This window comes from Equus asinus, chromosome 26 (assembly GCF_041296235.1).
Source record: "Equus asinus isolate D_3611 breed Donkey chromosome 26, EquAss-T2T_v2, whole genome shotgun sequence".
Classification (NCBI taxonomy): domain Eukaryota; kingdom Metazoa; phylum Chordata; class Mammalia; order Perissodactyla; family Equidae; genus Equus; species Equus asinus.
The window spans coordinates 42,052,196-42,079,352 of NC_091815.1; the positions used below are offsets into that span (position 1 = coordinate 42,052,196).

General features: G+C 41.7%; 1 protein-coding gene across 2 annotated transcripts; it reads left to right on the forward strand.

Moving 5' to 3' along the window:
- Nucleotides 1-27,157, forward strand: LOC106828123 (zinc finger protein 256-like). 2 transcript variants are annotated; one of them, XM_044759061.2, is made up of 4 exons: nucleotides 1-258; nucleotides 771-1,097; nucleotides 1,203-1,329; nucleotides 22,248-27,157. In XM_044759061.2, the coding sequence occupies exons 3-4, from the start codon at nucleotides 1,296-1,298 to the stop codon at nucleotides 24,569-24,571; spliced, it is 2,358 nt and encodes a 785-aa protein (XP_044614996.1). In that variant the 5' UTR covers nucleotides 1-258; nucleotides 771-1,097; nucleotides 1,203-1,295; the 3' UTR covers nucleotides 24,572-27,157. The 2 variants fall into 2 exon arrangements, with proteins under 2 accessions (XP_044614996.1, XP_044614995.2); XM_044759060.2 differs by lacking the exon at nucleotides 771-1,097.

Sequence of the window (27,157 nt, forward strand, 5' to 3'; positions counted from 1 at the left end):
GAGAGGGGACTTCCGGGGTCCTCTTCAGGGGCTGTACCTTCGGCAGCTGGTTGTTCTTCCAGCGTCGGAGTCCCGGGCCGGGACTGGGGAAACGCGCGTAGAGGCGCGGGAGGAGGCGCTGTCCGCGCGGTGCTGGCGGCTCTGAGGCTCGGCGACGCCGCCCGGGGCCTCGCGCCCGGCGCCTCGTCTCCCGTCGCTCCCGGCCCCGCTCCGCCCCCGAGGCCGATGGCGGCGGCCGCGCGGAGGGAGCCGGCTCAGGTGAGCGCTCGGCTCCGGGCCGCCCCGCCCGCAGCGCAGCCCGAGCTCCAGCCCTCGGGCGGGCGCTGCTCCCGGGCCTGCAGCCCAGGCCCTGGGGCCAGGCCGGGGAGGCGCTCGTGGGGCCTGTGGCTGCGGACGGGGACCGGGCTGCGGGCGAGGGGGCCGGGCGGAGGGTGCGGCGGGGCCCTGGGTCGGCGTTGTGTCCGCAGGGAACAGTGTGAGGAGGGGTCCCCCCTGGACCGGCAGGGGAGGGGCTGCTCCTTCAGTCCGAGGGTCCCGGAGACGGGAGGGCTGTGACCAGAGAGGGACGCGGTGCGTGTTGGGGTTTCAAAAGTTCTCCAGGAGCTGCTCGGAGAGAACAGACGGGAAGGGGGAGGAAGCCGGGGAGGCGCAGGGAGCGAAGTCCTGGTCCGAGGGCGCAGAGCTGGTGCTCCTGAGGGGCTGATGTTGAGAAGGATCAAAGGTGTAGAGGAGGCCTTCAGGGCAGCACTTGGGGATTTCCTTAAATGCAGAGCTGGGAGTGCAATTGTGGGCACTGAAGACGTGAGAGGTACAATCTACGGAATGACATGCACATCGACAGGAAGCGTGAGCCGATGGCCCTCGGGCCCTGGTATTGGAGACTGAAGGGCGAAGCACGAGCCCACGTTTGGCTGCGTCTTGGAGTCCAAGTCTAGAGTCTCCAGGGGAATGGACTGACAGAGTGGATGGGACCCTACAGGCCAGGACCGGAACTTGGATGAGGTCTCCGTGCCCCCCTGCCTGATGTTTCTGAGGGCTGAGCACAGTGAATAAAGGGACCCTGAAGATAGTGACACCTGGCCTGGAATTCCTCTGAGGTGGGGCGCTCTGGGGGAGGATGAATGTGTGGTAGATGTGTGGTGAGATGGATTGTGGGATCTCAGAGAGAGTGTTGATGGTTTCATCTGTCCCCGTCATTACAGGACAGTGTGACCTTTCACGATGTGGCTGTGTACTTCTCCTGGGGGGAATGGAGGCTCCTGGATGAGGCTCAGAGACGCCTGTACCTGGATGTGATGCTGGAGAACTTTGCGCTCGTATCCTCTCTGGGTAAGACTCTCACGGCCTCGCCAGTGAGCTGGACTAGGCTGTATTCCCTCCCCACAGTGCTTCTCAGTCGTTTTTCTCATGGACCGTGGACACCACTTGCTCCCCCAGCTTTCTGGGTGGTGCCGTGTTGCTAGGGCTGGGTATGTGCACCGCCCTGTTCTCTCCCCTGCAGCCCCAGTACCTGCTGTACGGAGCCCTCTTAGGAAAGGCATCCAGGCTGGGGGTATTGCAGTGAGCTTCGCGGATTCCACCGAGCTTGCCCTCTCTGGGTCATTGTGTCCAGATCCATATCACTTCTGTATCCCAGGCTTTGTCCTTCTTTTCCCTTTCATTTCCTCATGGCTGCTTGTGCCAGGCATGTAGGCATTGTCACAGTCACTACTTACCTGAACCATGGGATGCTTTTCAGTGTCCTCCTCCATGGTTTGTAGTGTTTAGATCTGGTCTGTAGTGGTTAGATTTTTTTTTTCAGTCTTGTCTAGATATAAAATTATGTACATTCATCCCTTGGTGTTCACAGGGTGTTGGTTCCAGAACCTCCCCCGTGGATACTAAAATCCAGGAACTCTCAAGTGCATTATATAAAATGGCATACTCTTTGCATATAACCTACGTACATCCTTCTGTATACTTTAAATCATCTCTAGATTAGTCAGAATACCTAATACAATGTAAATGCCATGTAAATAGTTGACTACACTTGTCTTCATTCACGTGTATTCACTATCGTTCTCAGTGCCTGGCAAATTTAAGGTTTGCTTTTTGAAACTTTTCTGGAATTTTCTTTTTTCACATATTTTTCATCCATGGTTCATTGAATCTACGGATGTGGAACCCATGGATATGGACGTCAACTGTACAGTAAAATGTATAACGTGATGATTTGATATATATATATGCATTGTGAAATAATTACCACAATGAAGTTAACTAAACATCCATCACCTCGTAAAGTTACCTTATTATTATTTTGTTGTTGTTAAGAATGCTTTACATCTATTCTTGGTACATTTCAGGTGTACAGTAGAGTATGAACTACAGTCACCATGCTGTATGTTACATTCTCAAAACTTACTCATAACTGCACGTTTGTACCTTTTGACGAACGTCACCCTGTTTCCCCCATGCCCCAGCTCCTGGCATTCTACTGTTTCTGTGATTTTTATTTATTTATTTTTTACACGCCAACCGCAGTGAACCAGAGTTCCCTTACATCTGCACCCTCCCCCAGACTTGTTATCTCTGCTCTTTCTGATGGTAGCCATTTTATCAGGTGTGAGGTGATATCTCTCTGTGCTTTTGATTTGTATTCTCCTGATGGTTAGTGAAGAGGAGCATTTTTTCATATACCTGTTGGCCGTTTGTAGATCTTCTTTCATAGAACATCTGTTCATGTCCTTTGCCCATTTTTAACTGGATCGTTCTGTTGCTGAGTTGTGTGAGTACTTTATATATTTTAGATATTGATCCTTTATGAGATGCAACATTTGTGAATATTTTCTCCCTTTTCATTTTGTTGATAGCTTCTTTTGCTATGCAGAAGGTTTTTCATTTGACGTAGCCCGACTTATTTATTTTTGCATTTGTTGCCAGTGCTTTTGGTATCACATCCAAAAAAATCGTTGCCAAAATCAATATCAAGGAGCTTTTTCTGTTTTTTTCCAGAGTTTTATTTTTAAGTCTTTAATCCAGTTCTAGTTAATTTTTTTGAGTCGTGTAAGATAGAGTCCCAGTTTCATTTTCTTTCCTGTGCATATCCTGTTTTCCCAGCACCGTTTATTGAAGAGACAGTCCTTTCCCCATTGTGTATTCTTGGCACCCTTGTTAAGAATGCTTGGGGGCCGGCCCCGTGGCGGAGAGGTTAGGTTCTTGTGCTCCACTGCTGCGGCCCTGGGTTTCACCGGTTCGGATCCTGGGCGCGGACACGGCACCACTCATCAGGCCACATTCAGGCGGCGTCCCACATGCCACAACTAGAAGGACCCACAACTAAAATATACAACTATGTACCTGGGGGGATTTGGGGAGAAAAAGCGAAAAGAAGAAAAAAAAGAAAGAAGAAGATTGGCAACAGCTTTTAGCTCAGATGCCAATCTTTAAAAAAAGAATGCTTAACATCTGCTCTCAGTAAAGTAAAAATGCCTTATTAAGACGCATAAATGCGGGTTGATTTCTGAGTTACATTTCATAGGTCTATGTGTCTGTTTTTTCAGTGCCATACTGTTTTGATTACTATTGTCGTTTTATAATACGGTTTGAAATCATGAAGTGTGATGCCTCTAACTTTGATCTTCTTCATGAAGATTACTTTGGCTATTTGAGGTGATTTGTTGTTTAACTTTTAGGATTCTTTTTATATTTTAGATAAAAAATACCATTAGAATTTTGGTAGAGATTGCATTGAATCTATAGGTTTTTTGGGTAATAGAGGTATCAATGGTAGTTCTTCCAATCCAGAATGTGCAATGTCTTTCCATTTATTTATGTCTTCAGTTTCTTTCATTGGTATCTTATAGTTTTCAGTGTAGACATCTTTTCTCTGCTTGGTTAAATTCATTCCTAGGTATTTTATTGTTTTTAATGCTGTTGTAAATGGGATTTGTTAATTTCCTTTTTTTTCGCTGAGGAAGATTCACCCTGAGCTAACATCTGTGCCAGTCTTCCTGCATTTTGCATGTGGGTCACCACCATAGCATGGCCGCCAATGAGTGGTGTAGGTCCATGCCCAGAAACCAAACCTGGGCCGCTGAAGCAGTGTGCCAAACTTAACCACTAGGCCATGAGGCCAGTCCCTGATTTCTTAATTTCTTAGTGAAGTATTTTATTGTTCGTGTGTAGACACTACTGATTTTTGTGTATTGACTTTATGTTCTGCAAATTTTCTAGTTCATTTATTCGTTCTGACAGTTTTTTTATTGAGGTCTTCATAGTTTATAACATTGTGAAATTTCAGTTGTACATTATTATTTGTCAGTCACCATATATATGTGCCCCTTTATCCCTTATACTAAACCCAAACCCCCTTCCCCTCTGATAAACACTAATCTGTTCTCTGTCCATGTATTTGTTTATCTTGCACATGTGAGTGAAGTCATATGATGTTTGTCTTTCTCTGTCTGGCTTATTTCTCTTAACATAATACCCTCAAGTTCCATCCATGTTGTTGCAAATGGGACAATTTTGTCCTTTTTTGTGGCTGAATAGTATTCCATTACTTTATGTATATACCTGTATATATATATACCACATCTTTTTTTAATCCATTGATTAGTCAGTGGGCACTTTGGTTGCCTCAACGTCTTGGCTTTTGTGAATAATGCTGCAATGAACATAGGGGTGCATAAGTCTCTTTGAATTGTTTACTTCAAGTTCTTTGGATAAATACCCAGTAGTGGGATAGCTGGATCCTATGGTAATCCTATTTTTAATATTTTGAGAAATCTTTGTGCTATTTTCCATAGTGGCTGCACCAGTTTGCATTCCTATCAGCAGTGTTTGAGGATTCCCTTTTCTCCACATCCTCTCCAGCATTTGTTGTTTTTTGTCTTGGTGATTATAGCCATTCTAACAGTTGTAAGGTGATATCTCATTGTAGTTTTGATTTGCGTATCCCTGATGATTATGATGTTGAACATTTTTTCATGTGTCAGTTGGCCATCTGTATATCTTCTTTGGAAAATTGTCTTTTCCTAGCCTCTGCCCATTTTTGGATTGGGTTGTTTGTTTTTTCTTGTTGAGTTGTATGAGTTCTTTATATATTTTGGAGATTAACCCCTTGTCAGATATATGATTTATAAATATTTTTTCCCAGTTGGGGTTGTCTTTTGTTTTGTTCCTGGTTTCCTTTCCCTTGCAGAAGCTCTTTAGTCTGAAGAAGTCCCATTTGTTTATTTTCCTTTTGTTTCCCTTGCCTGAGTGGACATGGTATTCGAAAAGATCCTTCTAAGACTGATGTCAGAGAGAGTGTACTGCCTATATTTTCTTCAAGGAGTTTTATGGTTTCATGTCTTACTTTCAAGTCTTTAATCCATTTTGAGTTAATTTTTGTGTATGGCATAAGATAATGGTCTACTTTCGTTTTTTTTTTTTTTTTCAAACAACAGAAATTTATTTTCTCATAGTTCTGCAAGCTAGAAGTCCAAGATCAAGGTGTCAGCAAGTTTGGTTTCTTCTCAGGCCTCTCTCCTTGGCTTGTAGATGGCCATCTTCTCCCTGTGTCCTCACATGGTCCTCCCTCTGTGTGTCTGCGTCCTAATCTCCTCTTCTTGTTGGGACACCAGTTATGTAGGATTAGGGCCCACCCCAATGACCTCATTTTATCTTTTTTTTTTGTTTTTTGAGTTAATGATACGTTACAATCTTGTGAAATTTCAGTTGTACATTAATGTTTGTCAGTCATGTTGTAGGTGCACCACTTCACCCTTTGTGCCCACTCCCCACCCCACCTTTCCCCTGGTATCCACTAAACTGTTCTTAGTCCATAATTTTAAATTCCTCATATGAGTGCAGTCATACACAGATTATCCTTCTCTTGCTGGCTTATTTCACTTAACATAATTCCCTCAAGGTCCATCCATGTTATTGCAAATGGAATGATTTTGTCCTGTTTTGCAGCTGAGTAGTATTCCATTGTATATATGTACCACATCTTCTTTATCCATTCGTCTGTTGCTGGGCACTTAGGTGGCTTCCATGTCTTGGCTATTGTAAATAATGCTGCAATGAACATTGAGGTGCATAGGACTTTTGGGATTGCTGACTTCAAGCTCTTTGGATAAATACCCAGTAGTGGGATGGCTGGATCGTATGGTAGTTCTATTTTTAATTTTTTGAGGAATCTCCATACTGTTTTCTATAGTGGCTGCACCAGTTTGCATTCCCACCAGCAGTGTATGAGGGTTCCTTTTTCTCCACAACCTCTCGAACATTTGTTACTATTAGTTTTAGATATTTTTGTCATTCTAACGGGTGTAAGGTGATATCTTAGTGTAGTTTTGATTTGCATTTCCCTGATGATCAGTGATGATGAGCATCTTTTCATGTACCTATTGGCCATCAGTATATCTTCTTTGGAGAAATGTCTGTTCATGTCTCCAGCCCATTTTTTGATTGGGTTGTTTGATGTTTTGTTGTTGAGTTGCGAGAGTTCTTTATATATTATGGATATTAAGCCTTTGTCAGATATATGACTTGCAAATATTTTTTCCCAGTTAGTGGGTTGTTTTTTTGTTTCAACCCTGTTTTCATTTGCCTTGAAGAAGCTCTTTAGTCTGATGAAGTCCCATTTGTTTATTCTTTCAATTGTTTCCCTTCTCTGAGAAGGCATGGTGTCCGAAAAGATCCTTTTAATACTGATGTCAAAGAGTGGACTGCCTACGTTTTCTTCCAGAAGCCTTATGGTTTCAGGTCTCAGCTTTAGGTCTTTGATCCATTTTGAGTTTATTTTGGTGAATGGTGAAAAAGAATGGTCAATTTTCATTCATTTACATGTGGCCTTCCAGTTTTCCCAGCACCATTTGTTGAAAAGACTTTCTTTTCTCCATTGTAGGCCCTCAGCTCCATTGTCAAAGATAAGCTGTCCATAGATGTGTGGTTTTATTTCTGGGCTTTCAATTCTGTTCCATTGATCTGTGCACGTGTTTTTGTACCAGTACCATGCTGTTTTGATTACTGTAGCTTTGTAGTATGTTTTGAAGTCAGGGATTGTGATGCCTCCCGTTTTGTTCTTTTTTCTCAGGATTGCTTTAGAAATTCGGGGTCTTTTGTTGCCCCATGTGAATTTTAGGATTCTTTGTTCTAATTCTGTAAAGAATGTCATTGTGATTCTGATTGGGATGGCGTTGAATCTGTAGATTGCTTTAGGTAGAATGGACATTTTAACTATGTTTATTCTTCCAATCCATGTGCATGGAATGTCTTTCCATCTCCTTATGTTGTCATCCAATTCTCTCAGAAAGGCCTTGTAATTTTCATTATATAGATCCTTCACTTCCTTAGTTAAATTTACCCCAAGGTATTTTATTCTTTTTGTTGTGATTGTGAATGGTATTGTGTTCTTGAGTTCTTTTTCTGTTGGTTCATTACTGGAGTATTGAAATGCTACTGATTTATGCAAGTTGATTTTATACCCTGCAACTTTGCTGTAGTTGTTGATTACTTCTAAGAGTTTTCCAATGGATTATTGGGGTTTTCTATATATAAGATCATGTCGTCTGCAAACAGCGAGAGTTTCACTTCTTCCCTCCCTATTTGGATTCCTTTTATTCCTTTTTCTTGCCTAATTGCTCTGGCCAGGACCTCCAGTACTATGTTAAATAAGAGTGGTGATAGAGGGCATCCTTGTCTCGTTCCTGTTCTCAGGGGGATGGCGTTCAGTTTTTGGCCATCGAGTATGATGTTGGCTATGGGTTTGTCATATATGGCCTTTATTATGTTGAGGTAGTTTCCTTCTATGCCCATTTTGTTCGGAGTTTTTATCATAAATGGCTGTTGGATCTTGTCAAATGCCTTCTCTGCATCTATTGAGATGATCATGTGGTTTTTATTCCTCAGTTTGTTGATGTGGTGTATCATGTTGATTGATTTGCAGATGTTGAACCATCCCTGTGTCCCTGGTATGAATCCCACCTGATCATGATGTATGATCCTTTTGATGAATTGCTGAATTCTGGTTGCCAAAATTTTGTTTAGAATTTTTGCATCTATGTTCATCAGTGATATTGGCCTGTAGTTCTCTTTTTTCGTGGTGTCCTTCTCAGGTTTTGGTATCAGCGTGATGTTGGCCTCATAGAATGTGTTAGGAAGTGTTCCATCTTCCCTAATTTTTTGGAATAGCTTGAAAAGGATAGGTATTAAATCCTCTCTGAAAGTTTGGTAGAATTCCCCAGGAACGCCATCTGGTCCTGGGGTTTTATTCTTTGGGATGTTTTTGATTGCTGTTTCAATCTCTTTCCTTGTGATTGGTCTGTTCAAATTGTCTGCCTCTTCTTGAGTGAGCTTTGGGAGATTGTAAGAGTCCAAGAATTTATCCGTTTCCTCTAGGTTATCCATTCTGTTTGCATATAGTTTTTCGTAGTATTCTCTTATAATCCGTTGTATTTCTGCAGAGTCTGTTGTTATTTCTCCTCACTCATTTCTGATTTTGTTTATTTGAGCTTTCTCCCTTTTTTTCTTTGTAAGTCTGGCTAGTGGTTTGTCAATTTTATTTATCTTCTCGAAAAACCAGCTCTTTATTTCATTGATCCTTTCTACTGCCTTTTTCGTTTCAATAGTATTTATTTCTGCTCTGATTTTTATTATTTCTCTCCTTCTGCTGACTTTGGGCTTCATTTGTTCTTTTTTCTCTAGTTCAGTTAGGTGTACTTTAAGGTTGCTTATTTGGGATTTTTCTTGTTTGTTAAGGTGTGTTTGTATTGTGATGAATTTTCCTCTTAATACAGCTTTTGCTGTATCCCATATGAGTTGGTATGGCATGCTATCATTTTCATTTGTTTCCAGGTATTTTTTTATTTCTTCCTTAATTTCTTCAGTGATCCATTGCTTGTTCAGTAGTGTGTTGTTTAGTCTCCACATCTTTGTGCCTTTCTCAGCTTTTTTCTTGTAATTAATTTTTAGCCTTATAGCACTATGGTCGGAGAAGATGCTTGTTATTATTTCAATTTTTTAAAATTTGTAGAGGCTTGCCTTGTTTCCCAACATATGGTCTATCCTTGAGAATGTTCCATGTGCACTTGAGAAGAATGTGTATTCAGCTCTTTCAGGGTGAAGTGATCTATACATGTCTATTAAGTCCAATTGTTTTAGTTTTTCATTTAGCTCCACTATTTCCTTGTTGATTTTCTGTCTGGATGATCTGTCAATTGATGTGAGTGGGGTGTTGAGGTCCCCTACTATTATTGTGTTGTTTTTAACATCTTCCTTTAGGTCTGTTAATAGTTGCCTTATGAATCTTGGTGCTACTGTGCTGGGTGCATAGATATTTATAAGCGTTATTTCCTCTTGATGAAGTGTCCCTTTGATCATTATATATTGTCCCTCTGTGTCTCTCTTTACCTGTCTTATTTTGAAATGCACTTGGTCTGATATAAGAATTGCAACACCTGCCTTTTTTTCCTTGCTATTAGCATGAAGTATTGTCCTCCACCCCTTCACCCTGAGTCTGTGTTTGTCCTTGGGGCTGAGGTGTGTTTCCTGGAGGCAACAAATTGTTGGATCTTGTTCTTTAATCCATTTTGCCACTCTGTCTCTCTTTATTGGAGAGTTCAATCCGTTTACATTGAGAGTGATTATTGATGCATGTGGACTTAATGCTGTGAATCTGTCGCTCATCATCTTGTTTTCCTGCGTTTCTTTTCCTGTTTGCTTTAGACTACCCATTTAATACTGCAATTTCTTATGCTGGGTTTCTTAGATTTTTCCTTATTTATGATTTGCGACTCTGTTCTGTACTTTATTTTAGTGTCTACCTTGAAGTTTGTATTTAGAATCTTGTGCATAATATAGTCTATTCTCTGGTGGTCTCTTACTCGACCAATACTGATTTAGACCCTTTGCTCTTCCCCTCCTAAATAATTATTTTCATTTTTTATTCCAACTCGTCTTATGAATTTGTAGTTAGAGTGATAAGATCATCCTTGCTTTGGTAGTTTCCTTACCTTTACCCTAATGCTATAGTTGAATATTTGCTATCCTGTTCTGGTCCTATCCATTGGTCTCCCTAGTCTGTGGATTGTGTCCCCTTTCTCCCTTTTTTCTTTTTTCAGGTATGAGAGCCTTCTTAAGGATTTCTTGTAATGGAGGGCTTTTAGTTACAAATTCCCTTAACTTTTGTTTGTCTGGAAAAGATTTAATTTCTCCCTCATATCTGAAGGAAATTCTTGCCGGATAGAGTATTCTTGGCTGAAGATTTTTATCTTTTAAAGCTTTGAATATGTCACTCCATTCTCACCTAGCTTGGAAGGTTTCTGTAGAGAAATCTGCTGACAGTCTGATAGGGGCTCCTTTATAGGTTATTCTCCTTTTTTATCTTAATTCCCTGAGTATTCTTTCTTTATCTTTCCTTTTTGCCAATTTTACTACTATGTGCCTTGCAGTAGGTCTTTTTACATTGACAAATCTACGAGATCTAAAACCCTCGTCTAAACACATTTCTCCGTCAATCCCTAGATTTGGGAAGTTCTCTTCAATAATTTCGTTAAGCACACTTTCTGCTCCATTTTCCTTTTCCACATTCTCAGGAATTCCTATGATCCTTATGTTCTTACTCCTCATTGAATCCATTATCTCTTGGAGATTTTCCTCAATTTTTTTTAATTCTTAGTTCTCTTTCTTCCTCTGTCTGGAGCCATTCAGACTCTCTATCTTCAATTATGTTAATTTTCTCTTCTATGGTGTCTACATGGGCATTCAGGGAATCCATATTCTATCTGGTCCATTGTGTTTTTCATCTCTAGTAATTGTTTGATTCTTCTTTATGATTTCAGTCTCTTTTGTGAAGTAACTCCAGAACTCGGCTTGTTTCTCTTTCTCTCTACCTCATTGAGTTTTTTTATTATAGCTGCTCTGAACTCATTATCACTTAGTTTACCTAATTCCAAGTCCTCAGGACTTAATTCTGTGTTTTTATTGTTTTCCTTCTGGTCTGGGGCTTTTATAAATTGCTGGATGGTAGAGGAGGGGCTTTTTCTCATGGTGTTAGAATTCGGTTGCAGTTACAGCCTGTCGCCACTAGATGGGGGTTGAGAGTCACATGTTATGAGCTCTCCGCCTTGGGGCAAGATGGCTGCGCCCACTGGCTTTGCCAGGGGGAGGGGCTGTTACTCTCACGCGCCCGTCTGGGTTCAGATCAGTTCTGTTCTCTGGTCACCCGAGGCCCTTGATTTATGGGGTCCCCGTGCACGGAAGCTTTCCCCTGTCAGCGGGTCTCCACTGAATCAGCGGTAGGAGTCCTGGATGATCCCCGGTCGCGCGGCTCCTCCCCCGCTCCTTCCCAACCCGCGCAGCAGCGATCGCAGACTCTAGGGGAGGGAGCGATGGTCTCTCCTACTGTTCCAGCGCCTCCGAGGCCGTCTGCAAGGTTTATGATCTCCGCCTTCTTGGTATTGTAGGTCTCTAACGTGTTGGCGTTATGTTTATTCTCTGAAATTCAGTTGTTACAATCCTTTGTTGTATTTTGGAGGGGAGAGAATCCCGGGTCAGCTCACCCCGCCATTTTGCTCCACCCCCTTTCTGACCTCTACTTTCGTTCTTTTGTGTGGCTGTCCACTTTTCCCAACACCATTTATTGAGGAGACTTTCCTTTCTCCATTCTATGTTTTTAGCTCCCTTGTTGAAGATTAGCTGTCTGTAGGTGTGTGGTTTTATTTCTGGGTTTTTGTTCTGTTCCATTGATCTGTGTGTCTGTTTTTGTACCAGTACCATGCTCTTTTGATTACTCTAGCTTTGTAGTATATTTTGAAGTCAGGGATTGTGATGCCTCCAGCTTTGTTCTTTCTTCTCAGTATTGCTGTGGCTATTCAAGGTCTTTTGTTGCCTCATATGAATTTTAGGACTCTTTGTTCTATTTCTGTGAAGAATGTCATTGAGATTCTGATTGGGATTGCATTGAATCTGTAGATTGCTTTAGGTAATATTGACATTTTAACTATGTTTATTCTTCAGATCCAGGTGCATGGAATATCTTCCTGTTTCTTTATGTTGTCCTTGATATCTTTCAGTAATGTCTTATAGTTTTCATTGTATAGGTTTTTCACCTCCTTAGTTAAATTTATTCCTAGATATTTTATTCCATTTGTTCCACTTGTAAACAAGATTGTATTCTCGAGTTGTTTCTGTGTTACTTCATTATTAGAGTATAGAAATGCAACTGATTTTTGTAAGTTGATTTAGTACTCTACAACTTCGCTGTAGTTGTTGATTATTCCTAAGAGTTTTCCAAAGAATTCTTTAGGGTTTTCTATGTATAAAATCATGTCTGCAAACAGTGAGAGTTTCACTTCTTCCTTGCCAATTTGGATTCCTTTTATTTCTATTTCTTGCCTAATTGTTCTGGCCAAAACCTCCAGTACTATGTTGAGTAAGAGTAGCAAGAATGGGCACCCTTTTCTTGTTCCAGTTCTCTGAGGGATGGCTTTCAGTTTTTCCTGTTGAGTATGATGTTGGCTGTAGGTTTATCCTATATGGCCTCTATTATATTGAGGTACTTTCCTTCTATACCCATTTTATTGAGAGTTTTTATCATAAATGGATGTTGGATCTTGTCAAATGCATTCTCAGTGTCTATTAAGATGATCATGTGGTTTTCCTCATACACTGCTGGTGGGAATGCAAACTGTTGCAGCCACTATGGAAAATAGCATGGAGATTCCTCAAAAAATTAAAAATAGAACAACCATATGACCCAGCCATCCCACTACTGGGTATCTATCCAAAGAGCTTGAAGTCAGCAGTTCCAAAAGTCCCATGCACCCCAGTGTTCATTGCAGCATTATTTACAATAGCCAAGACGTGGAAGCAACCTACGTGCCCATGAACACATGATAAAGAAGATGTGGTATGTATATATACAATGGAATACTACTCAGCTGTAAAAAAGAACAAAATCGTCCCATTTGCAACAACATTGATGGACCTTGAGGGAATTATGATAAGTGAAATAAGTAAGATAGAGGAGGACAATCTCTGTATGACTACACTCATATGAGGAATTTAAAAATGTAGACAAAACAGATCAGTGGCTACCAGGGGAAAGGAGGGGTGGGGGGTGGGCACAAAGGGTGAAGGGGTGCACTTACAACATGACTGACAAACAATAATGTACAGCTGAAATTTCACAAGATTGTAACCTATCATTTACTGAATAAAAATTTTAAAAAAAAAGATGATCATGTGGTTTTTATTCCTTATTTTGTTAATGTGGTGTATCACATTGATTTGTGGATGTTGAACTGTCCCTGTGTCCCTGGTATAAATACCACATAATCATGGTGTATGATCCCTTTGACGTATTGCTGTATTCGGTTTGCCAATATTTTGAGGAGGATTTTTGCGTCTATTTTCATCAGCGATGTTGGCCTGTAATTTTCCTGTTTTTGTGTTATCCTTGTCTGGCTTTGGGATCGGGGTGATGTTGGCTTTGTAAAATGTATTAGGAAGTGTTCTGTTTTCTTCAGTTTTTTGCAATAGTTTGAGAAGGATAGGTACTAAATATTCCCTGAATGTTTGGTAGAATTCTCCAGAGAAGCCATCTGGTCCTGTACTTTTATTTTTTGGGTAGGTTTTGATTACTGTTTCAATCTGTTTACTTGTGATTGGTCTATTTAGATTCTCTCTTCTTGGTTCAGTTTTGGAAGGTTGTGTGAATCTAAGAATTTATCCCTTTCTTTTAGGTTGTCCAATTTATTGGCATATGGTTTTTCATAGCATTCTCTTATAATCCTTTGTATTTCTGTGGTATCCTTGTAGTTTCTCCTCTTTCATTTCTAATTTTCTTTATTTGAGCCTTCTCTTTTTCTTAGTGATGTGGCTAAGGGTTTGTTGATTTTGTTTATCTTAAAGAACCAGCTCCTTGTTTTGTTGATCCTTTGTACTGTTTTTGGTTTCAATTTCATTTATTTCTGCTCTATTTATTTCCCTCCCTCTGCTGACTTTGGGCTTTGTTTGTTGTTCTTTTTCTACTTCTATTAGGTGTAGTTTAAGATTACTTATTTGAGATTTTTCTTGTTTCTTAAGATGGGTCTGTATGGCTGTCAATTTTCTTCTTAGGACCGTTTTTGGTGCATCCCATGTAAGTTAGGGTGGCATATTTTCATTTGTCTCAAGATAATTTTTTATTTCTCCTGTAATCTCTTTAATGATCCACTGGTTGTTCAGTAGAATGTTGCTTAGTCTCCACATGTTTGTCACTTTCCCAGCTTTTTTCTTGTTGTTGATTTCTAGTTTCATAGCATTATGGTCAGAGAATATGCTTGATATGGTTTCAGTCTTATATTTGTTGAGGCTTGCCTTGGTTCCCAACATATGGTATATCTTTGAGAATGTTCCATGTGCACTTGAGAAGAATGTGTATTCTGCTGATTTTGGGTGGAGTAGTCTCTATATGCCTGCTAAGTCCATCTAGTCTAGAGTTTTGTTTAGTTCTACTGTTTCCTTATTGACTTTCTGTCTGGATAAATCCATTGATGAAAGTAGGGTGTTACGGTTACCTACTATTATTGTGTTCCTGTCAATATATCCTGTTAGGTCACTTAATAGTTACTTTATGTACTTTGGTGCTGCTGTATTCTGTATGCCTGTTTATCTCCTTGCTCAAGGCTTTGTAAACCTCTTTCCTTTTTTTTTCAGTTATGAGGGCCTTCTTGATCATATCTTGTATGGATGGGGTCTTGTTGTGATGTATTCCCTCAGCCTTTGTTTATCTGGTAAAGTTTTTACTTCTCCACTGTATCTGAAGGATTTTTTCACTGGTTGGAGTACTCTTGGCTGAAAGTTTTTGTCTTTCAGAATTTTGAATATATCATTCCACTCTCTCCTTGCCTCTAAGGTTTATGCTGAGAAATTCGCTGACAGGCTGACAGGGGTTCCTTTGTAGGTTATTTGCTTCTGCCTTGCTGCTCTTAATGTTATTTCTTTGTTGTTGACTTTTCCCAGTTTTACTAGTATATGCCTTGGAGAAGGTCTTTTTACGTTGATGTAAATAGGAGTTCTGTTAGCTTCTTTTACTTGTAATTCCAGCTCCTTCCCCAAGTTTGGGAAGTTCAAAGCTATTCATTCTTTGAATAAGCTCTTCTTCTTTCTCCTTTTCTTCTCCCTCTGTAATACCTATAATCCTTATGTTGCATTTCAAATTGAGTTCAATATTTCTTGGAGAATTTCTTTATTTCTTTAGTGTTTGTTCTGTCTCCTCCATCTGAAGCATGTCTATCTTCCTATCCTCTAGATTGCTAATTCTGTCCTCCGTAATATCAGCTGTTATTTAAGGATTCTAGATTTTTCTTTATCTCATTCATTGTGATTTTTATGTCTCAAATTTCTGATTGGTTTTTCTTTTTAGTTTCAATCTCTTTTGTGAAGAATTTTCTCTGATCATTAATTTTGTTCCTGATTTCATTAAACTGTGTTTCTGAGTTCTTTTGTAACTGCAGTTTTTTTATGATAGCTATTTGAATTCTCTGTCATTTAGATTGTAGATTTCTGTACCTTCCAGATTTATTTCTGGGTGTTTGTCTTTTTTCTTCTGGTCTGGAGTATTCATATTTTCCTGCATAGTATTTGATGGGGTGGGTTTGTGCCTTCACATAGTGATAGTCTCTGGTCACAGGCTCCACCTGTCACCACTGGGGAGTGGGGCAGGAGCTGTGTATTCTGAGCTCCCTGCGATCCCTGTGCAAGCTGGCACCACTCCCTGGTGACTGTGGTAACACTGTTGGCTTTCCCACCAGATGGGAAAGTGATCACGCAGGGGTTCAGGGCTGCTGTCCCCTGTTCCTGCAGTTGCGCCAGGGCATGCTCCCACCCTCGCAGTCACAGCGGTGCTGTGGGTGCTCCAGCCAGGAGAGCAATCATAAACATATACAGGGCCGCCAGGGCCCTGGAGAGTGCTCACAGATCTCCACCAGCTCCCCACCGGTAGTCTATCCACTTATCAGATGTATAACTGTGTGGGTCTCTCAGGCATCCTGATGTGCTGTCTAGGTATCCTCTGCTGATCAATGAATGTCCATTTAGTTGTAGTTCATAGGAGGAGAGACAAAGGGAACACCACATTGCTGACATCACCCATTCTGACAGTTTCTTAGTGGAGGTTTTGTGGTTTTCTTTATATAGGATCACGTCATCTGCAAACACAGTGTTACTTCTTTGTTTTTATTTTTGTTTGGATACCTTTCATTAGTTTTCCTTGCCTTATTGCACTAGCTAGGACTTGTAGTACTATTTTAAATAGCACTGGTGAAGGTGAGTATCCTTGTCTTGTTCCTAATCTTAGGGGAAGAGCTTTTATCTTTTCATTGTTGATTATGCTGGTAGCTGTGGGCTTATCATATGTGGCCTTTTTGATATTGAAGCACATTCCTTCTATGCCTAATCTTTTGAGAGATTTTTATCGTGAAAGGATTCTGAATTTTGTCAAATGCTTTTCTGCATCTATTGAGATGATTATATGATGTTTTGTCTCATTTTGTTCATATGGTATACCACATTTACTGATTGCCTTATGATGAACATCCTTGCACCCCAAGGATAAATCCCACTCGGTCACAGTTTATGATTCTTTTCATGTGCTGTTAAATTGGGTTTCCTAGTATTTTGTTTTTTGTTTTTTGTTTTTTTTTTTACATATTTGTTCATCAGGGACATTGATCTATAATTTTCTTCTAGTGTCCTTGTCTGGCTTTGGTATCAGGTTGATGCTTTAGAAATGTTCCTTCATCTTCAAAGTTTTGGAAGAGTTTGAGAAAAATTGACGTTAAGCCTTCTTAAGATGTTGATAGAATTCATCAGTGAATCTATCTGTGGCCTTTTCTTTGTTGGGAGACTTTTTTTTTTTAGGAAGATTAGTCCTGAGCTAACTGCTGCCAATCTCCCCCTTTTTGCTGAGGAAGACTTACCCTGAACTAACGTCTGTGCCCATCTTCCTCTGCCTTATATGTGGGACGCCTACCACAGCATGACTTGCCAAGCAGTGCCATGTCCGCACCCGGGATCCGAACTGGTGAACCCTGGGCCGCCGAAGCAGAATGTGCACACTTACCGCTGCGCCACCATGCTGGCCCCTGTTGGCAGACTTTTGATTACTGATTTAATTTCCTTGTTTGTTATCCACCTATTCAGGTTTTCTATTTCTTCATGATTCAGTGTGGGTAGGTTGTATGTTACTAGGAATTTAGCTCTTTCTTCTAGGTTATCTAATATGTTGGTGTGTAATAGTTCATAGTTGTCTTATGATCGTTTGTGTTTCCGTGCTGTCAGTTATAATTCCTCCTGCTTTATTTCTAAGTTGATTTATTTGAGTCTTCTCTCTGTTATAAGTTAGTCTGGCTACAGGTTCGTCAGTTTTTATCTTTTCAAAAAACTAGCTGTTAGTATTATGGATCTTTTTATTGTTTTTATAGTATCTTTTTTATTTATTGCTCCTCTGATCTTTGTTTTGTTCTTCGTTCAGCTAACTTTGGCCTTAGTTTGTTCTTTTTCTAGTTCCTTGAAGTGTGAACTTAGGTTTTTTATGTTTATTTGTGATCTTTCTTTTTTCTTAATGTCGGTATTTATCACTGTAAACTTTTCTCTTAGAACTGCTTTTGCCCATTCTATGTGTTTTATTTTCATTTTAATTTGTCTCAAGATATTTTTTGGGTTTCCTTTTGATTTTTTCATTGACCAATTGATTGGTCAGGGGTGTGATGTGCCATGTCCACATATTTGTGAATTTTTCAGCTTTCATTCTCTTACTGATTTCTAGTTTTATCCATTGTGTTAGGAAATGGTACTTGATATGATTTCAGTGTTCTGACGTTTGTTAAGACTTCTTTGACATAACACGTGATCTGTCCTAGAGAATATTCTTTGTAGACTTGAGAGGAAATGTAGTCTGCTATAGTAGGATGGAATGTTCCTTGTATGTCTCTTAGATCCATTTGGACTAAAGCGTCATTCCATTCAAATATATCCTTGTTAATTTTCCATCTGGATATCCACACATTGTTGAAAGGGGGACACTGAAGTTCCCTCTTAATGTTCCATTACTGTCTTTTCTGTCTTCAGATCTGTTTGTATTTGCTTAATACTTAATTTAGATGCTCTGGTGTGTAGTGCATATATACATACAGTTGTTACATTTTCCAGGTTAATTGACTCCTTTGTAATTATATACTGACCTTCTTTGTCTCTCATGATAGTTTTTGACATAAAGTCTGTTTTATCTCATGTAAGTATATCTACCCCTGCACTCTCTGGTTTTCATTTGCATGGAATCTCTCTTTTAATCCCTTCACTTTCAGCCTGTATGTGTCCTGAAAGCTGAAGTTACTCTATTGTAGGCAGCATATAGTTAGATCTTGGTTCTTTTTTTTCCATTCAGCCACTGTATACTTTTTGGCTGGAAAATTTTATTAGGACCTACTATTGCCATTTTTGTTAAATATTGTCTGGTGTTTTGTAGTTCCTTTGTTCCTTTCTTGCTTGCTTGCTGTCTTCCTCTGTGATTTTCCATGATGGTATGCTTTCATTCCTTTCTCTTTCTCTTTTGTGTATCTACTATAGGTTTTTGCTTTGTGGTTACCATGAGGCTTATATAAAACATTTTATATTTACAGCATTCTGTTTTAAGCTTGTAACAAGTTAACTTTGATCACATACAGAAACTCTACTCTACTCTTGGGGCTGGCCTCGTGCCAGAGTGGTTAAAGTTCCACGCATTCTGCTTTGGTGGCCCGGTTTTGCAGGTTCAGATCCTGTATGGACCTACTGCACTCTGTCAGCCATGTTGTGGAGGCATCCCATATGCAAAAATGGAGGAAGATTGGTACAGATGTTAGCTCAGGGCTACTCTTCTTCAAGCTAAAAAGAAGGAAGATTGGCAGTGGATGTTAGCTCAGGGCAAATTTTTCTCAACAAAAACAAAACAAAAAATAAAAAACTCCACTCTTTTACTCCCCCCGTATACATTTTATGTTTTTCATGTCACCATTTACAACTTTTCTATTGTGTAACCATTAACAAATTATTGTAGGTATACTTATTTTTCATACTTTTTATGTTCTAACCTTTGTACTAGTGTTGAGTGTTTAATACACTATTACAATTTTAGATTATTCTGAACCTGCCTATATACTTACCTTTACCAGTGTGTTTTATATTTTTGTGTTACTAATTAGTGTACTTTCAGTTCAGCTGGAAGAACTCCTTTTAGCATTTCTTGCAGGGTAGGTCAAGTGGTGATGAACCAACTCCTAGCTTCTATTGGTCTGGGAAAGTCTTTTTCTCTCCTGCATTTCTGAAGGGCAGCTTTGCTGGTAAAGTATTGGTTTGCAGTTTTTGTGTTTCAGCATTTAGAACGTTATCATACTCTCTCCTGATATACAGTGTTTCAGCAAAGAAAACCACTCATATCCTCATGAGGGTTCCCTTGTATAAGATGAGTTTCTTTTTTCCTGCAGTTTTCAGCATTCTCTTTGTCATTACTTCTTGATTTTATTATATGCCTCAGTGAAATCCTGTTTGGATTGAATTTGTTTGGGGACTTATGAGCATTCTGTACCTGGATGTGCACGTCTCTCCCCAGATTTGAGAAGTTTTCATCCATTATTTCTTTCAGTAAGCTTTCTGTCCCTTTCCCCTCTCTTCTCCTTCTCAGGCTCCCATAATGCAAATGTTGTTTTGTTTCATGATGTCCCAAAATTCATGTAGGCTTTCTTCACTCTTTAGTTCCTTGGTGTTTTTCCTTCTCTGAGTGGGTAATTTCAAAAGACCTACCTTCACTTTCAGATTAATTCTTTTGATTGGTCAAGTTGGATATTGATGCTCTCTGTTGCATTTTCTCATTCATTATAGTCTTCAGCACCATCATTTCTGTTTGGTTCTTTTTTATATCTTCTATCTTTCTGTTGAAAATCGTGTTTTGTTTCCATGTTGAATTGTCTATCTCTGTTTTCTTATAGCTCATGGAGCTTCTTTAAAACAATTATTTTGAATTCTTTGTCTGATGGTTCATAGATGTACAATTCTTCGGTGTGACTGATAGCTTATTGTATTCCTTTGGAGGTGTTATGGTTTCTGGATTTTTGTACCCTTATGTTGGTGTCTATACAATATGTGGAGTAGTTACTTCTTCCACACTTTACTGAAAAGTTTTGGTGGGGAAGCTCTTCACCTGTGTGTGGGTGTGAGTGTGCCGTCATGGTGGGGTGTGGTGGTTCTTCCTACAAGAAGGCCCAGCAGCTTAGTGTCTGTACAGCTCTGTCACCTGAGGTCAGCATCAGTGAAGATTGCAAGTGTCCTCAACAGCTCGGGCTGTGGGTGTCCACAGCAGTGGAGAATGCTTCTGGGGACCTCCTGATCTCTTTCTCTCTTGGGAAATATTTTGACTGAGAGGTTCCCTCCTCGTGCCAAATCCGGCTTCATGGTGGTGGTGGCATTGGTGTCTGTTGTGCAGGCACCTGTGGTCCAGGTGGTGGATCTGGGTCCTAGGGTGCATATACATGCAGAGCAATAGCAGTTCTAGGGTCCTAGATGCTAAATAGCCTGCAGCGGCATTGACTTCACTGTGTAAGATGCAGCCACACACTGAGCAGTGATGGCCCCTGTGACCAGAACATGGGTAAACAGAGAGAGACAGTGTCTCTAGGGTCTGAGTAGCTGGCTAGCCCACAGCAGCCATGGCTCTGGTGCCTGAGGTACAGGTGCTTGGGTGACACCCATGCAGCCAGGTTATGGATTATGGGCAACCCTGAACAGTTGTGGCTCCAGTGTCTGGGATGCGTGCGGCATTGAGACGGGTGGCAGTCCTGGTCTTGGAATGGAACAATACTTCCTTCTTTTGTAGGGGGGCAACTCAGCATATTACCCTCTGGCAGGTGTGTTGGGGCAATAGCTATTGGTTACTTTAGTGTGAAAGCTGCCAGTATCCTCTGCAGAGCAGGCAGCTGGGATCCATGCTTGTAAACACTTGGCCTCCTCTGTTGTGTACACTATGGGTTCAGCAGCTGTAATGGGGGCTGTGGAGGTTCTCTGCAGCAGAGGCTGCTGGGGTCCTCTGCAGAGCAGGCCATTAAGGACCATGATGACATCTACCTTTTGGCTGATGCACACAGTCCCTGCCCTTGTTCTTATTTCCTGATCATTTCTAGGCGTCTTCACTAAGTCTATGTCCGCAGTGATCCTTTTATGTGGTTATTCTCCTTTTTATGTTCCACTGTGTTTCTGTGGTATCTTCAATGGGCTGTTGAGCCCTCCAAGGGCCAATTTTGATCATAGATAGCTGTCTAAGTGTTTCTTGTTGGTGGCAAAGGCTGATTTCTTCCTCCAGCCCACTGAAATCACTCACCTGGATCTCTTTTCTGTGGTCTGTTGTGGGCTGAGTTGCTTTGGGACAGTGCAAGCCATTCTCATCTCCTCTCATTCCCTTAGGACTTGTATCCTCTGTGTCCCATATAGCTGCCCAGCTAAGGCTTAGGAGGAGGATTTCTTTGTGGTTTGCAGGATGGACATGACTCTGGCCACGGCGGGCTGGGCTCAGGGGGCCTGGGTCTGCTGAGTGGCACCTGGGGACAATGTGCTTCAGGCCCGTGTTCACATCATAGCAGGTGCCTTCCTTGTTCATCCAAGTTTGGTTCCATTCCCTGTGGCCACCTTCCATTTCTACCTTGCCTTCTCCATATTGACACTTTGGCAAGTTGTCAATTTTACTACATGTCATTTCCTGTGTGTTCCAGCCCAGGGATACTCTACACCTCTCTGGATTCCTCATATGACTCATTTTTCTTACCACTCCTGCAGTTCTCTCCACCAGTGGCCCTCATGTGTTGGACTGTGAAGTGTGAACATATCCTTAAGTTGACCTTGAGCAGCAGCTAATCTGATGTGATTAGATTTTCATGGGCTTGGCTGCACCGGCTATTGAGCCTCACATCAGCAGCAGAAAAGGTCCTGCAGGAACCTGTGGGCAGAGAACAAGGTGTAGACGCTACTTCTCTTCCTTGTGTCACACCCTGTATTTGTATCCTTCCCCTGGTGAGGTCTCTACCAATCTGTGACCTTAGGGGCCCAGTAATGCACAGCAGCCAACTGCCCCTCCAGCTGGATTCCAACTCACTTGTCTGGAAAAGCATCTCAGAGATTCACTGTGAGATGAGACACATGCTCATTTGTGCTGGGGTTGCCCCTCCCTGTGGTCAACATGTACTTCACCAGGGTTTCTTTGCCTTCAGGTTGTTGCTGTGGAGCAGAGGATCTGGAGGCTCCCTTTGAACAGAGTGTTTCTGTAGAAGTTCCACCTGCCAGGACTCCCACAGCAGCTCCATCTTCCCAGAAGACTCACCCCTGTGAGATGTGTGGTCTGGTCTTGAGAGACATTTTCTACTTGACTGAGAAGCAGGGAACACAACACAACCTGAAACTGTTGAGGTGTGGGGCTTGTGCAAAACAATTTTATTTTAGTGCAAAGTTTCAACAGCACCAGCAGCGGCACATGGGAGAGAAACCCTTCAGGAGCAGTGTAGACATGGCCTCATTTGTGAAGAGCTGCAAACTCCACGTGTCAGGGAAGCCCTTTCCCTGGGGGGAGGTTGAGAAGGACTTCCTGGCTAGCTTGGGACATCAGCAGCAACAGACCACTCATACCGGGGAAAAGCCAAAGAAAATCACCCAATGCAGGGCCACTTTACCAGGCAGAAACAGTCATTACACCTGGAGAGAATGCAAGAAAGCCTTCAGCCCCAAATGCACGCTTGTTCAGGACCAGGGTGTCCACACTGGAAGACAGCGTTTTGTCTGCCATGAATGTGGGAAAGCATTCAGGTACAAATCCTCGTTTGTTGTGCACCAGAGAGTCCACCCTGGAGGAACGTTTCATGTGTGTGGAGAATGTGGCAGATCTTTTATGCAAAGTTCAGCCCTCAGTCAACATCAAAGAACTCATACTGAGACAACGCCGTGCAAGTGCAGCAAATGTGGGAAATCCTTAAGTGACCAGTCTGTCCTCCTTCATTCGCAGAGAGGGCGCAGTGGAGAAAACAGCTATGTGTGCAGTGATTGTGCAAAATCTGTTAGCCATAGCTCTGTGTTCATTCAACACAGGAGAGTTGAAGTTGGAGAGAGGCCTTATAAATGTAGCGACTGTGCGAAATCTTTTACCTCCAGCTCTGCCCTCAGTTATCATCAGAGATCTCACACAGGCGAAAGGCCTTATGAGTGCAATGATTGTGGAAAATCTTTTATCTCCAGGTCTGTTCTCCGTTATCATCAAAGAGTTCATACTGGAGAAAGGCCTCACGAGTGTAATGAATGTGGGAAATATTTTAAAAATAGGTGGACACTCATTCAACACCAGAGAATTCACACAGGAGAAAAGCCTTATGTGTGCAGTGAATGTGGAAAATCTTTTACGTTTAGCTCCACCCTCCAGTATCATCAGAGAGTTCACACAGGAGAAAGGCCTTACGTGTGCAGTGAATGTGGGAAATCTTTTACCATTAGCTCTGCCCTCCGTTCGCATCAGAGAGTTCACACTGGAGAAAGGCCTTATGTGTGCAGTGAATGTGGGAAGTCTTTTGCCTTTAGTTCGGGCCTCCATTATCATTGTAGAGTTCATACTGGAGAAAGAAATTTTGAGTGCAGTGAATGTGGGAAATCCTTTCAGGATAGATCACAATTCAATAAACACCAGAGAGCGCACACTGGAGGAAGGCCTTATGAGTGCAATGAATGTGGGAAATCTTTTACCATTAGCTCTGCTCTTCGTTGTCATCAGAGAGTTCACACAGGAGAAAGGCCTTATGAGTGCAGTGAATGTGGGAAATCTTTTGCCTTTAGCTCCGGCCTCCGTTATCATCGCAGAGTTCACACTGGAGAAAGACCTTTTGAGTGCAGTGAATGTGGGAAATCCTTTCAGGATAGATCACAATTTAGTAACCACCAGAGAGCTCACACGGGAGAAAGGCCTTATGAGTGCAATGAATGTGGGAAGTCCTTTAGCCAAAGATCTTCCTTCTCAATGCACCAGAAAATTCATAATAGAGAAAGGTCTTATGAGTGCAGTGAATGTGGGAAATCTTTTACGTCTTCCTCTGGGCTTGGTTATCATCAGAGAGTTCACTCAGGAGAAAGGCCTTATAAGTGCAGTGAATGTGGGAAATCTTTTATCTTTAGCTCCAAACTCCGTTACCACCAGAGAGTTCATACAGGAGAAAGGCCTTATGTATGCAGTGAATGTGGGAAATCTTTTATGAGTAGTGCCAACCTTTCTTATCATCTAAGAGTTCACACAGGAGAAAGGCCTTATGAATGCAGTGAGTGTGAGAAATCTTTTACTTCTAGTTCAGCTCTCCGTTATCATCAGAGAGTTCACAGAGGAGAAAGGCCTTATGAGTGCAGTGAATGTGGGAAATCTTTTACCTGTAGCTCCAACCTCCGTTATCATCAGAGAGTTCACACTGGAGAAAGACCTTATGAGTGCACTGAATGTGGGAAGTATTTCATGCAAAAATTTACCCTCTCTCAACATCGGAGAGTTCACCATAGACAAATGCCTTAGATGGGCAGGGAATGTGCAGTTTCTTTTTCAGTGGAATGACACCAGTGGAAACTCGGTGAGGAGCCATCTCTTCAAATTTATTCTCATACATCTAAACAGGCACAGTGGGGAGACTTCCCATAAATTTCGGTTACGTGGGAAGCTTATGTAAGTATGTTGCCCTTTCTAACTTATCCAAGGCTCTTTCTAGATTTATGTCACTCCTAGTTTCTGTGGCCACAGCATTTCACCTGTACCTCCCGGCAGGTCCACACAGTGTGCGTCAGCCACCACCCCAGTGTGCTCAGGGGAGCTGACGTCTGTTCTCCCATGTATTAGAGCAAGTTAGGAGTCACCTGAGCCCTCAGGGGTCAGCTTTCCCTCTGCCTTGACTACCTTGCTCATGGACCTGGGTCACTGTTGGCCCAAAGAATACCATGAGTTGGGCTGGCAACTTGCAGAGAATGACTGACTTTTTCAGGACGTGTAGTTGCATGTGATACTTGGGATGAATTGTTTCAGCTTCCAAGTCACAAACTCCAGCTGCCTGCTGCACATTGCTTTGTCTTGTACAATATTGAAGCCTTTTAGTTTAAATTCTCTTTAATCTTAGGTGTTCTATTTACTCTGTGGGGTAGTTCATAAACAAATTCAGACTCTACAAGCATGAAGGGGTGAACAAGTTTTAAGGGGTCTCAAACTTTGAGGAGAGACCGTATGATGGCAGAAAATAACGTGCCACTTTTGAGTAAATTTCCGTTGCTCCCACAGCCTCCTAGGGAAGACTGCAGGGCTTTCTGGTCCTCATTTGAGGCCTGAATGCTGTGATTCAGGAGTCTCAGTGATCACCCTGATGAGAGGGTTGGTGTGAGAACCTCAAGTGCATCTGAGGGCAACGTGAATTTTTTTGCTTCCTCATAGGAGGTCTCACAGGGGACGTCAGCACTGTGGAGGGGATATCTTCCCCAGATCTACAAAGGGCCATTTGGCCTGGTGTCCACAGTTCATTGGGTGAGGGTCATTGGTTGTAAGACCATTGGGTCCAGGGGAACTGTAATTGGTAGAGAAACACTGGCTTAGCAAGGAGTGGAGGAAACTGCAGCCAGCTAGATGGAATATGCCTCTTCTGAAAGTGCATCCAGAAGTGGTTCTGTGACAGTGACTGTGCAGCATGAGTTTGTACACAAATCTCAGGATCTCTAGGCAAGTTTATCTTGTGTAGCTGAAGTCACTGCCTGAGAATGTAATAAAAATAATTGAAAAGTTTTGTGGATTTCTGTAGCCTCTCAGTGATGTTCACTTGAAGGCCATTACTGCATAGGCAAGGAAAAGAGAAAAAGGGGATCTGAGGTTGAGTGATGTGGCTCTTGTGACCCAGGCAGTGCTCCTGTTGACTTGGGTGGCAGTATCCTTAATTGTTGCCCACATTTGCTGCCACTGAAGGAAGACTGACCCCCAGAGGGTACAAGGAAAGAGTGGGTGGAGTCACTATTGTGTTGCTAGTGCAGTTGAGTTAATTTTGACTCCTAGAAACCCTGTGTATAGCAGAGCAGAATCCGGCCCAGTGTTTTTACCCATCCTCTCACTTTTCTGCAGTATATCAAACAGGACTTCTCTGCTATTCATCAGGTTTTTGTGGCCAATTTTTTTGGAAGTGGGTGACCAGGTCCTTCTTTCTAGTCTATCTGGAAGCTCCGCTGAACCCTGTACCACCTTGGGTGACTCTGCTGGTATGTGAAATACTGGTGGCATAGCTTTCTGCATCACAGCAACATACAGCCACCAAAGTATGACAACTGACAGACTGGTGGGGTTCCCTGACGTGGTACGAACCCAGCCCAGCAGTGAGAGCTGCTATACTGCAGAAAAGTGAGAGGATGGGTAAAAACACTGGGCCGGATTCTGCTCTGCTATACACAGGGTTTCTAGGAGTCAAAATTAACTCAACTGCACTAGCAACACAATAGTGACTCCACCCACTCTTTCCTTGTACCCTCTGGGGGTCAGTCTTCCAGTCTGACAGACTGGTGGGGTTCCCTGACGTGGTACGAACCAAGCCCAGCAGTGAGAGCTCTGACTCTTAACTGCTAGACCACCACGATGTAGGGTTGTAAACTTACTTTCCAAAAAGTGTGGGACATAGGGATTTCTCTTGAGCCAATTTTTAAGATTATTGTGTAACTTACATGGACTGCTTATATTTAAAGTGTACAGTTTGCTAAGTTTTGACATAGGTGTGAACCTCTGAAACCATCGTCATAGTCCTGAGGATGACTTTTTTTGTCTCGGTATATTTACCTCACATCCTATCATAATCTCTCCTCGACCTTCCCAGCTCTCCACCTACCCATTCACTTACTTTCCTTACAGTAGATACCTTTGCATTTCCTTGAATTTATGATTAGAATCATAAACTGTTTATTCTATTGTTTTTTCTGATTTCGTTTGTTTCATAATTAGAGATTCACCAATGATACTATATGAGTAGCTCATCTTTTCTTTTGCTGAGTAATATTCTTATATTTTCGTAGACCCCTGTTTATCCATTCAGCGGGCTTTTTGGTTATTTCTAGATTTTGACTAATGAAAATAAAGGTGTTACAGACA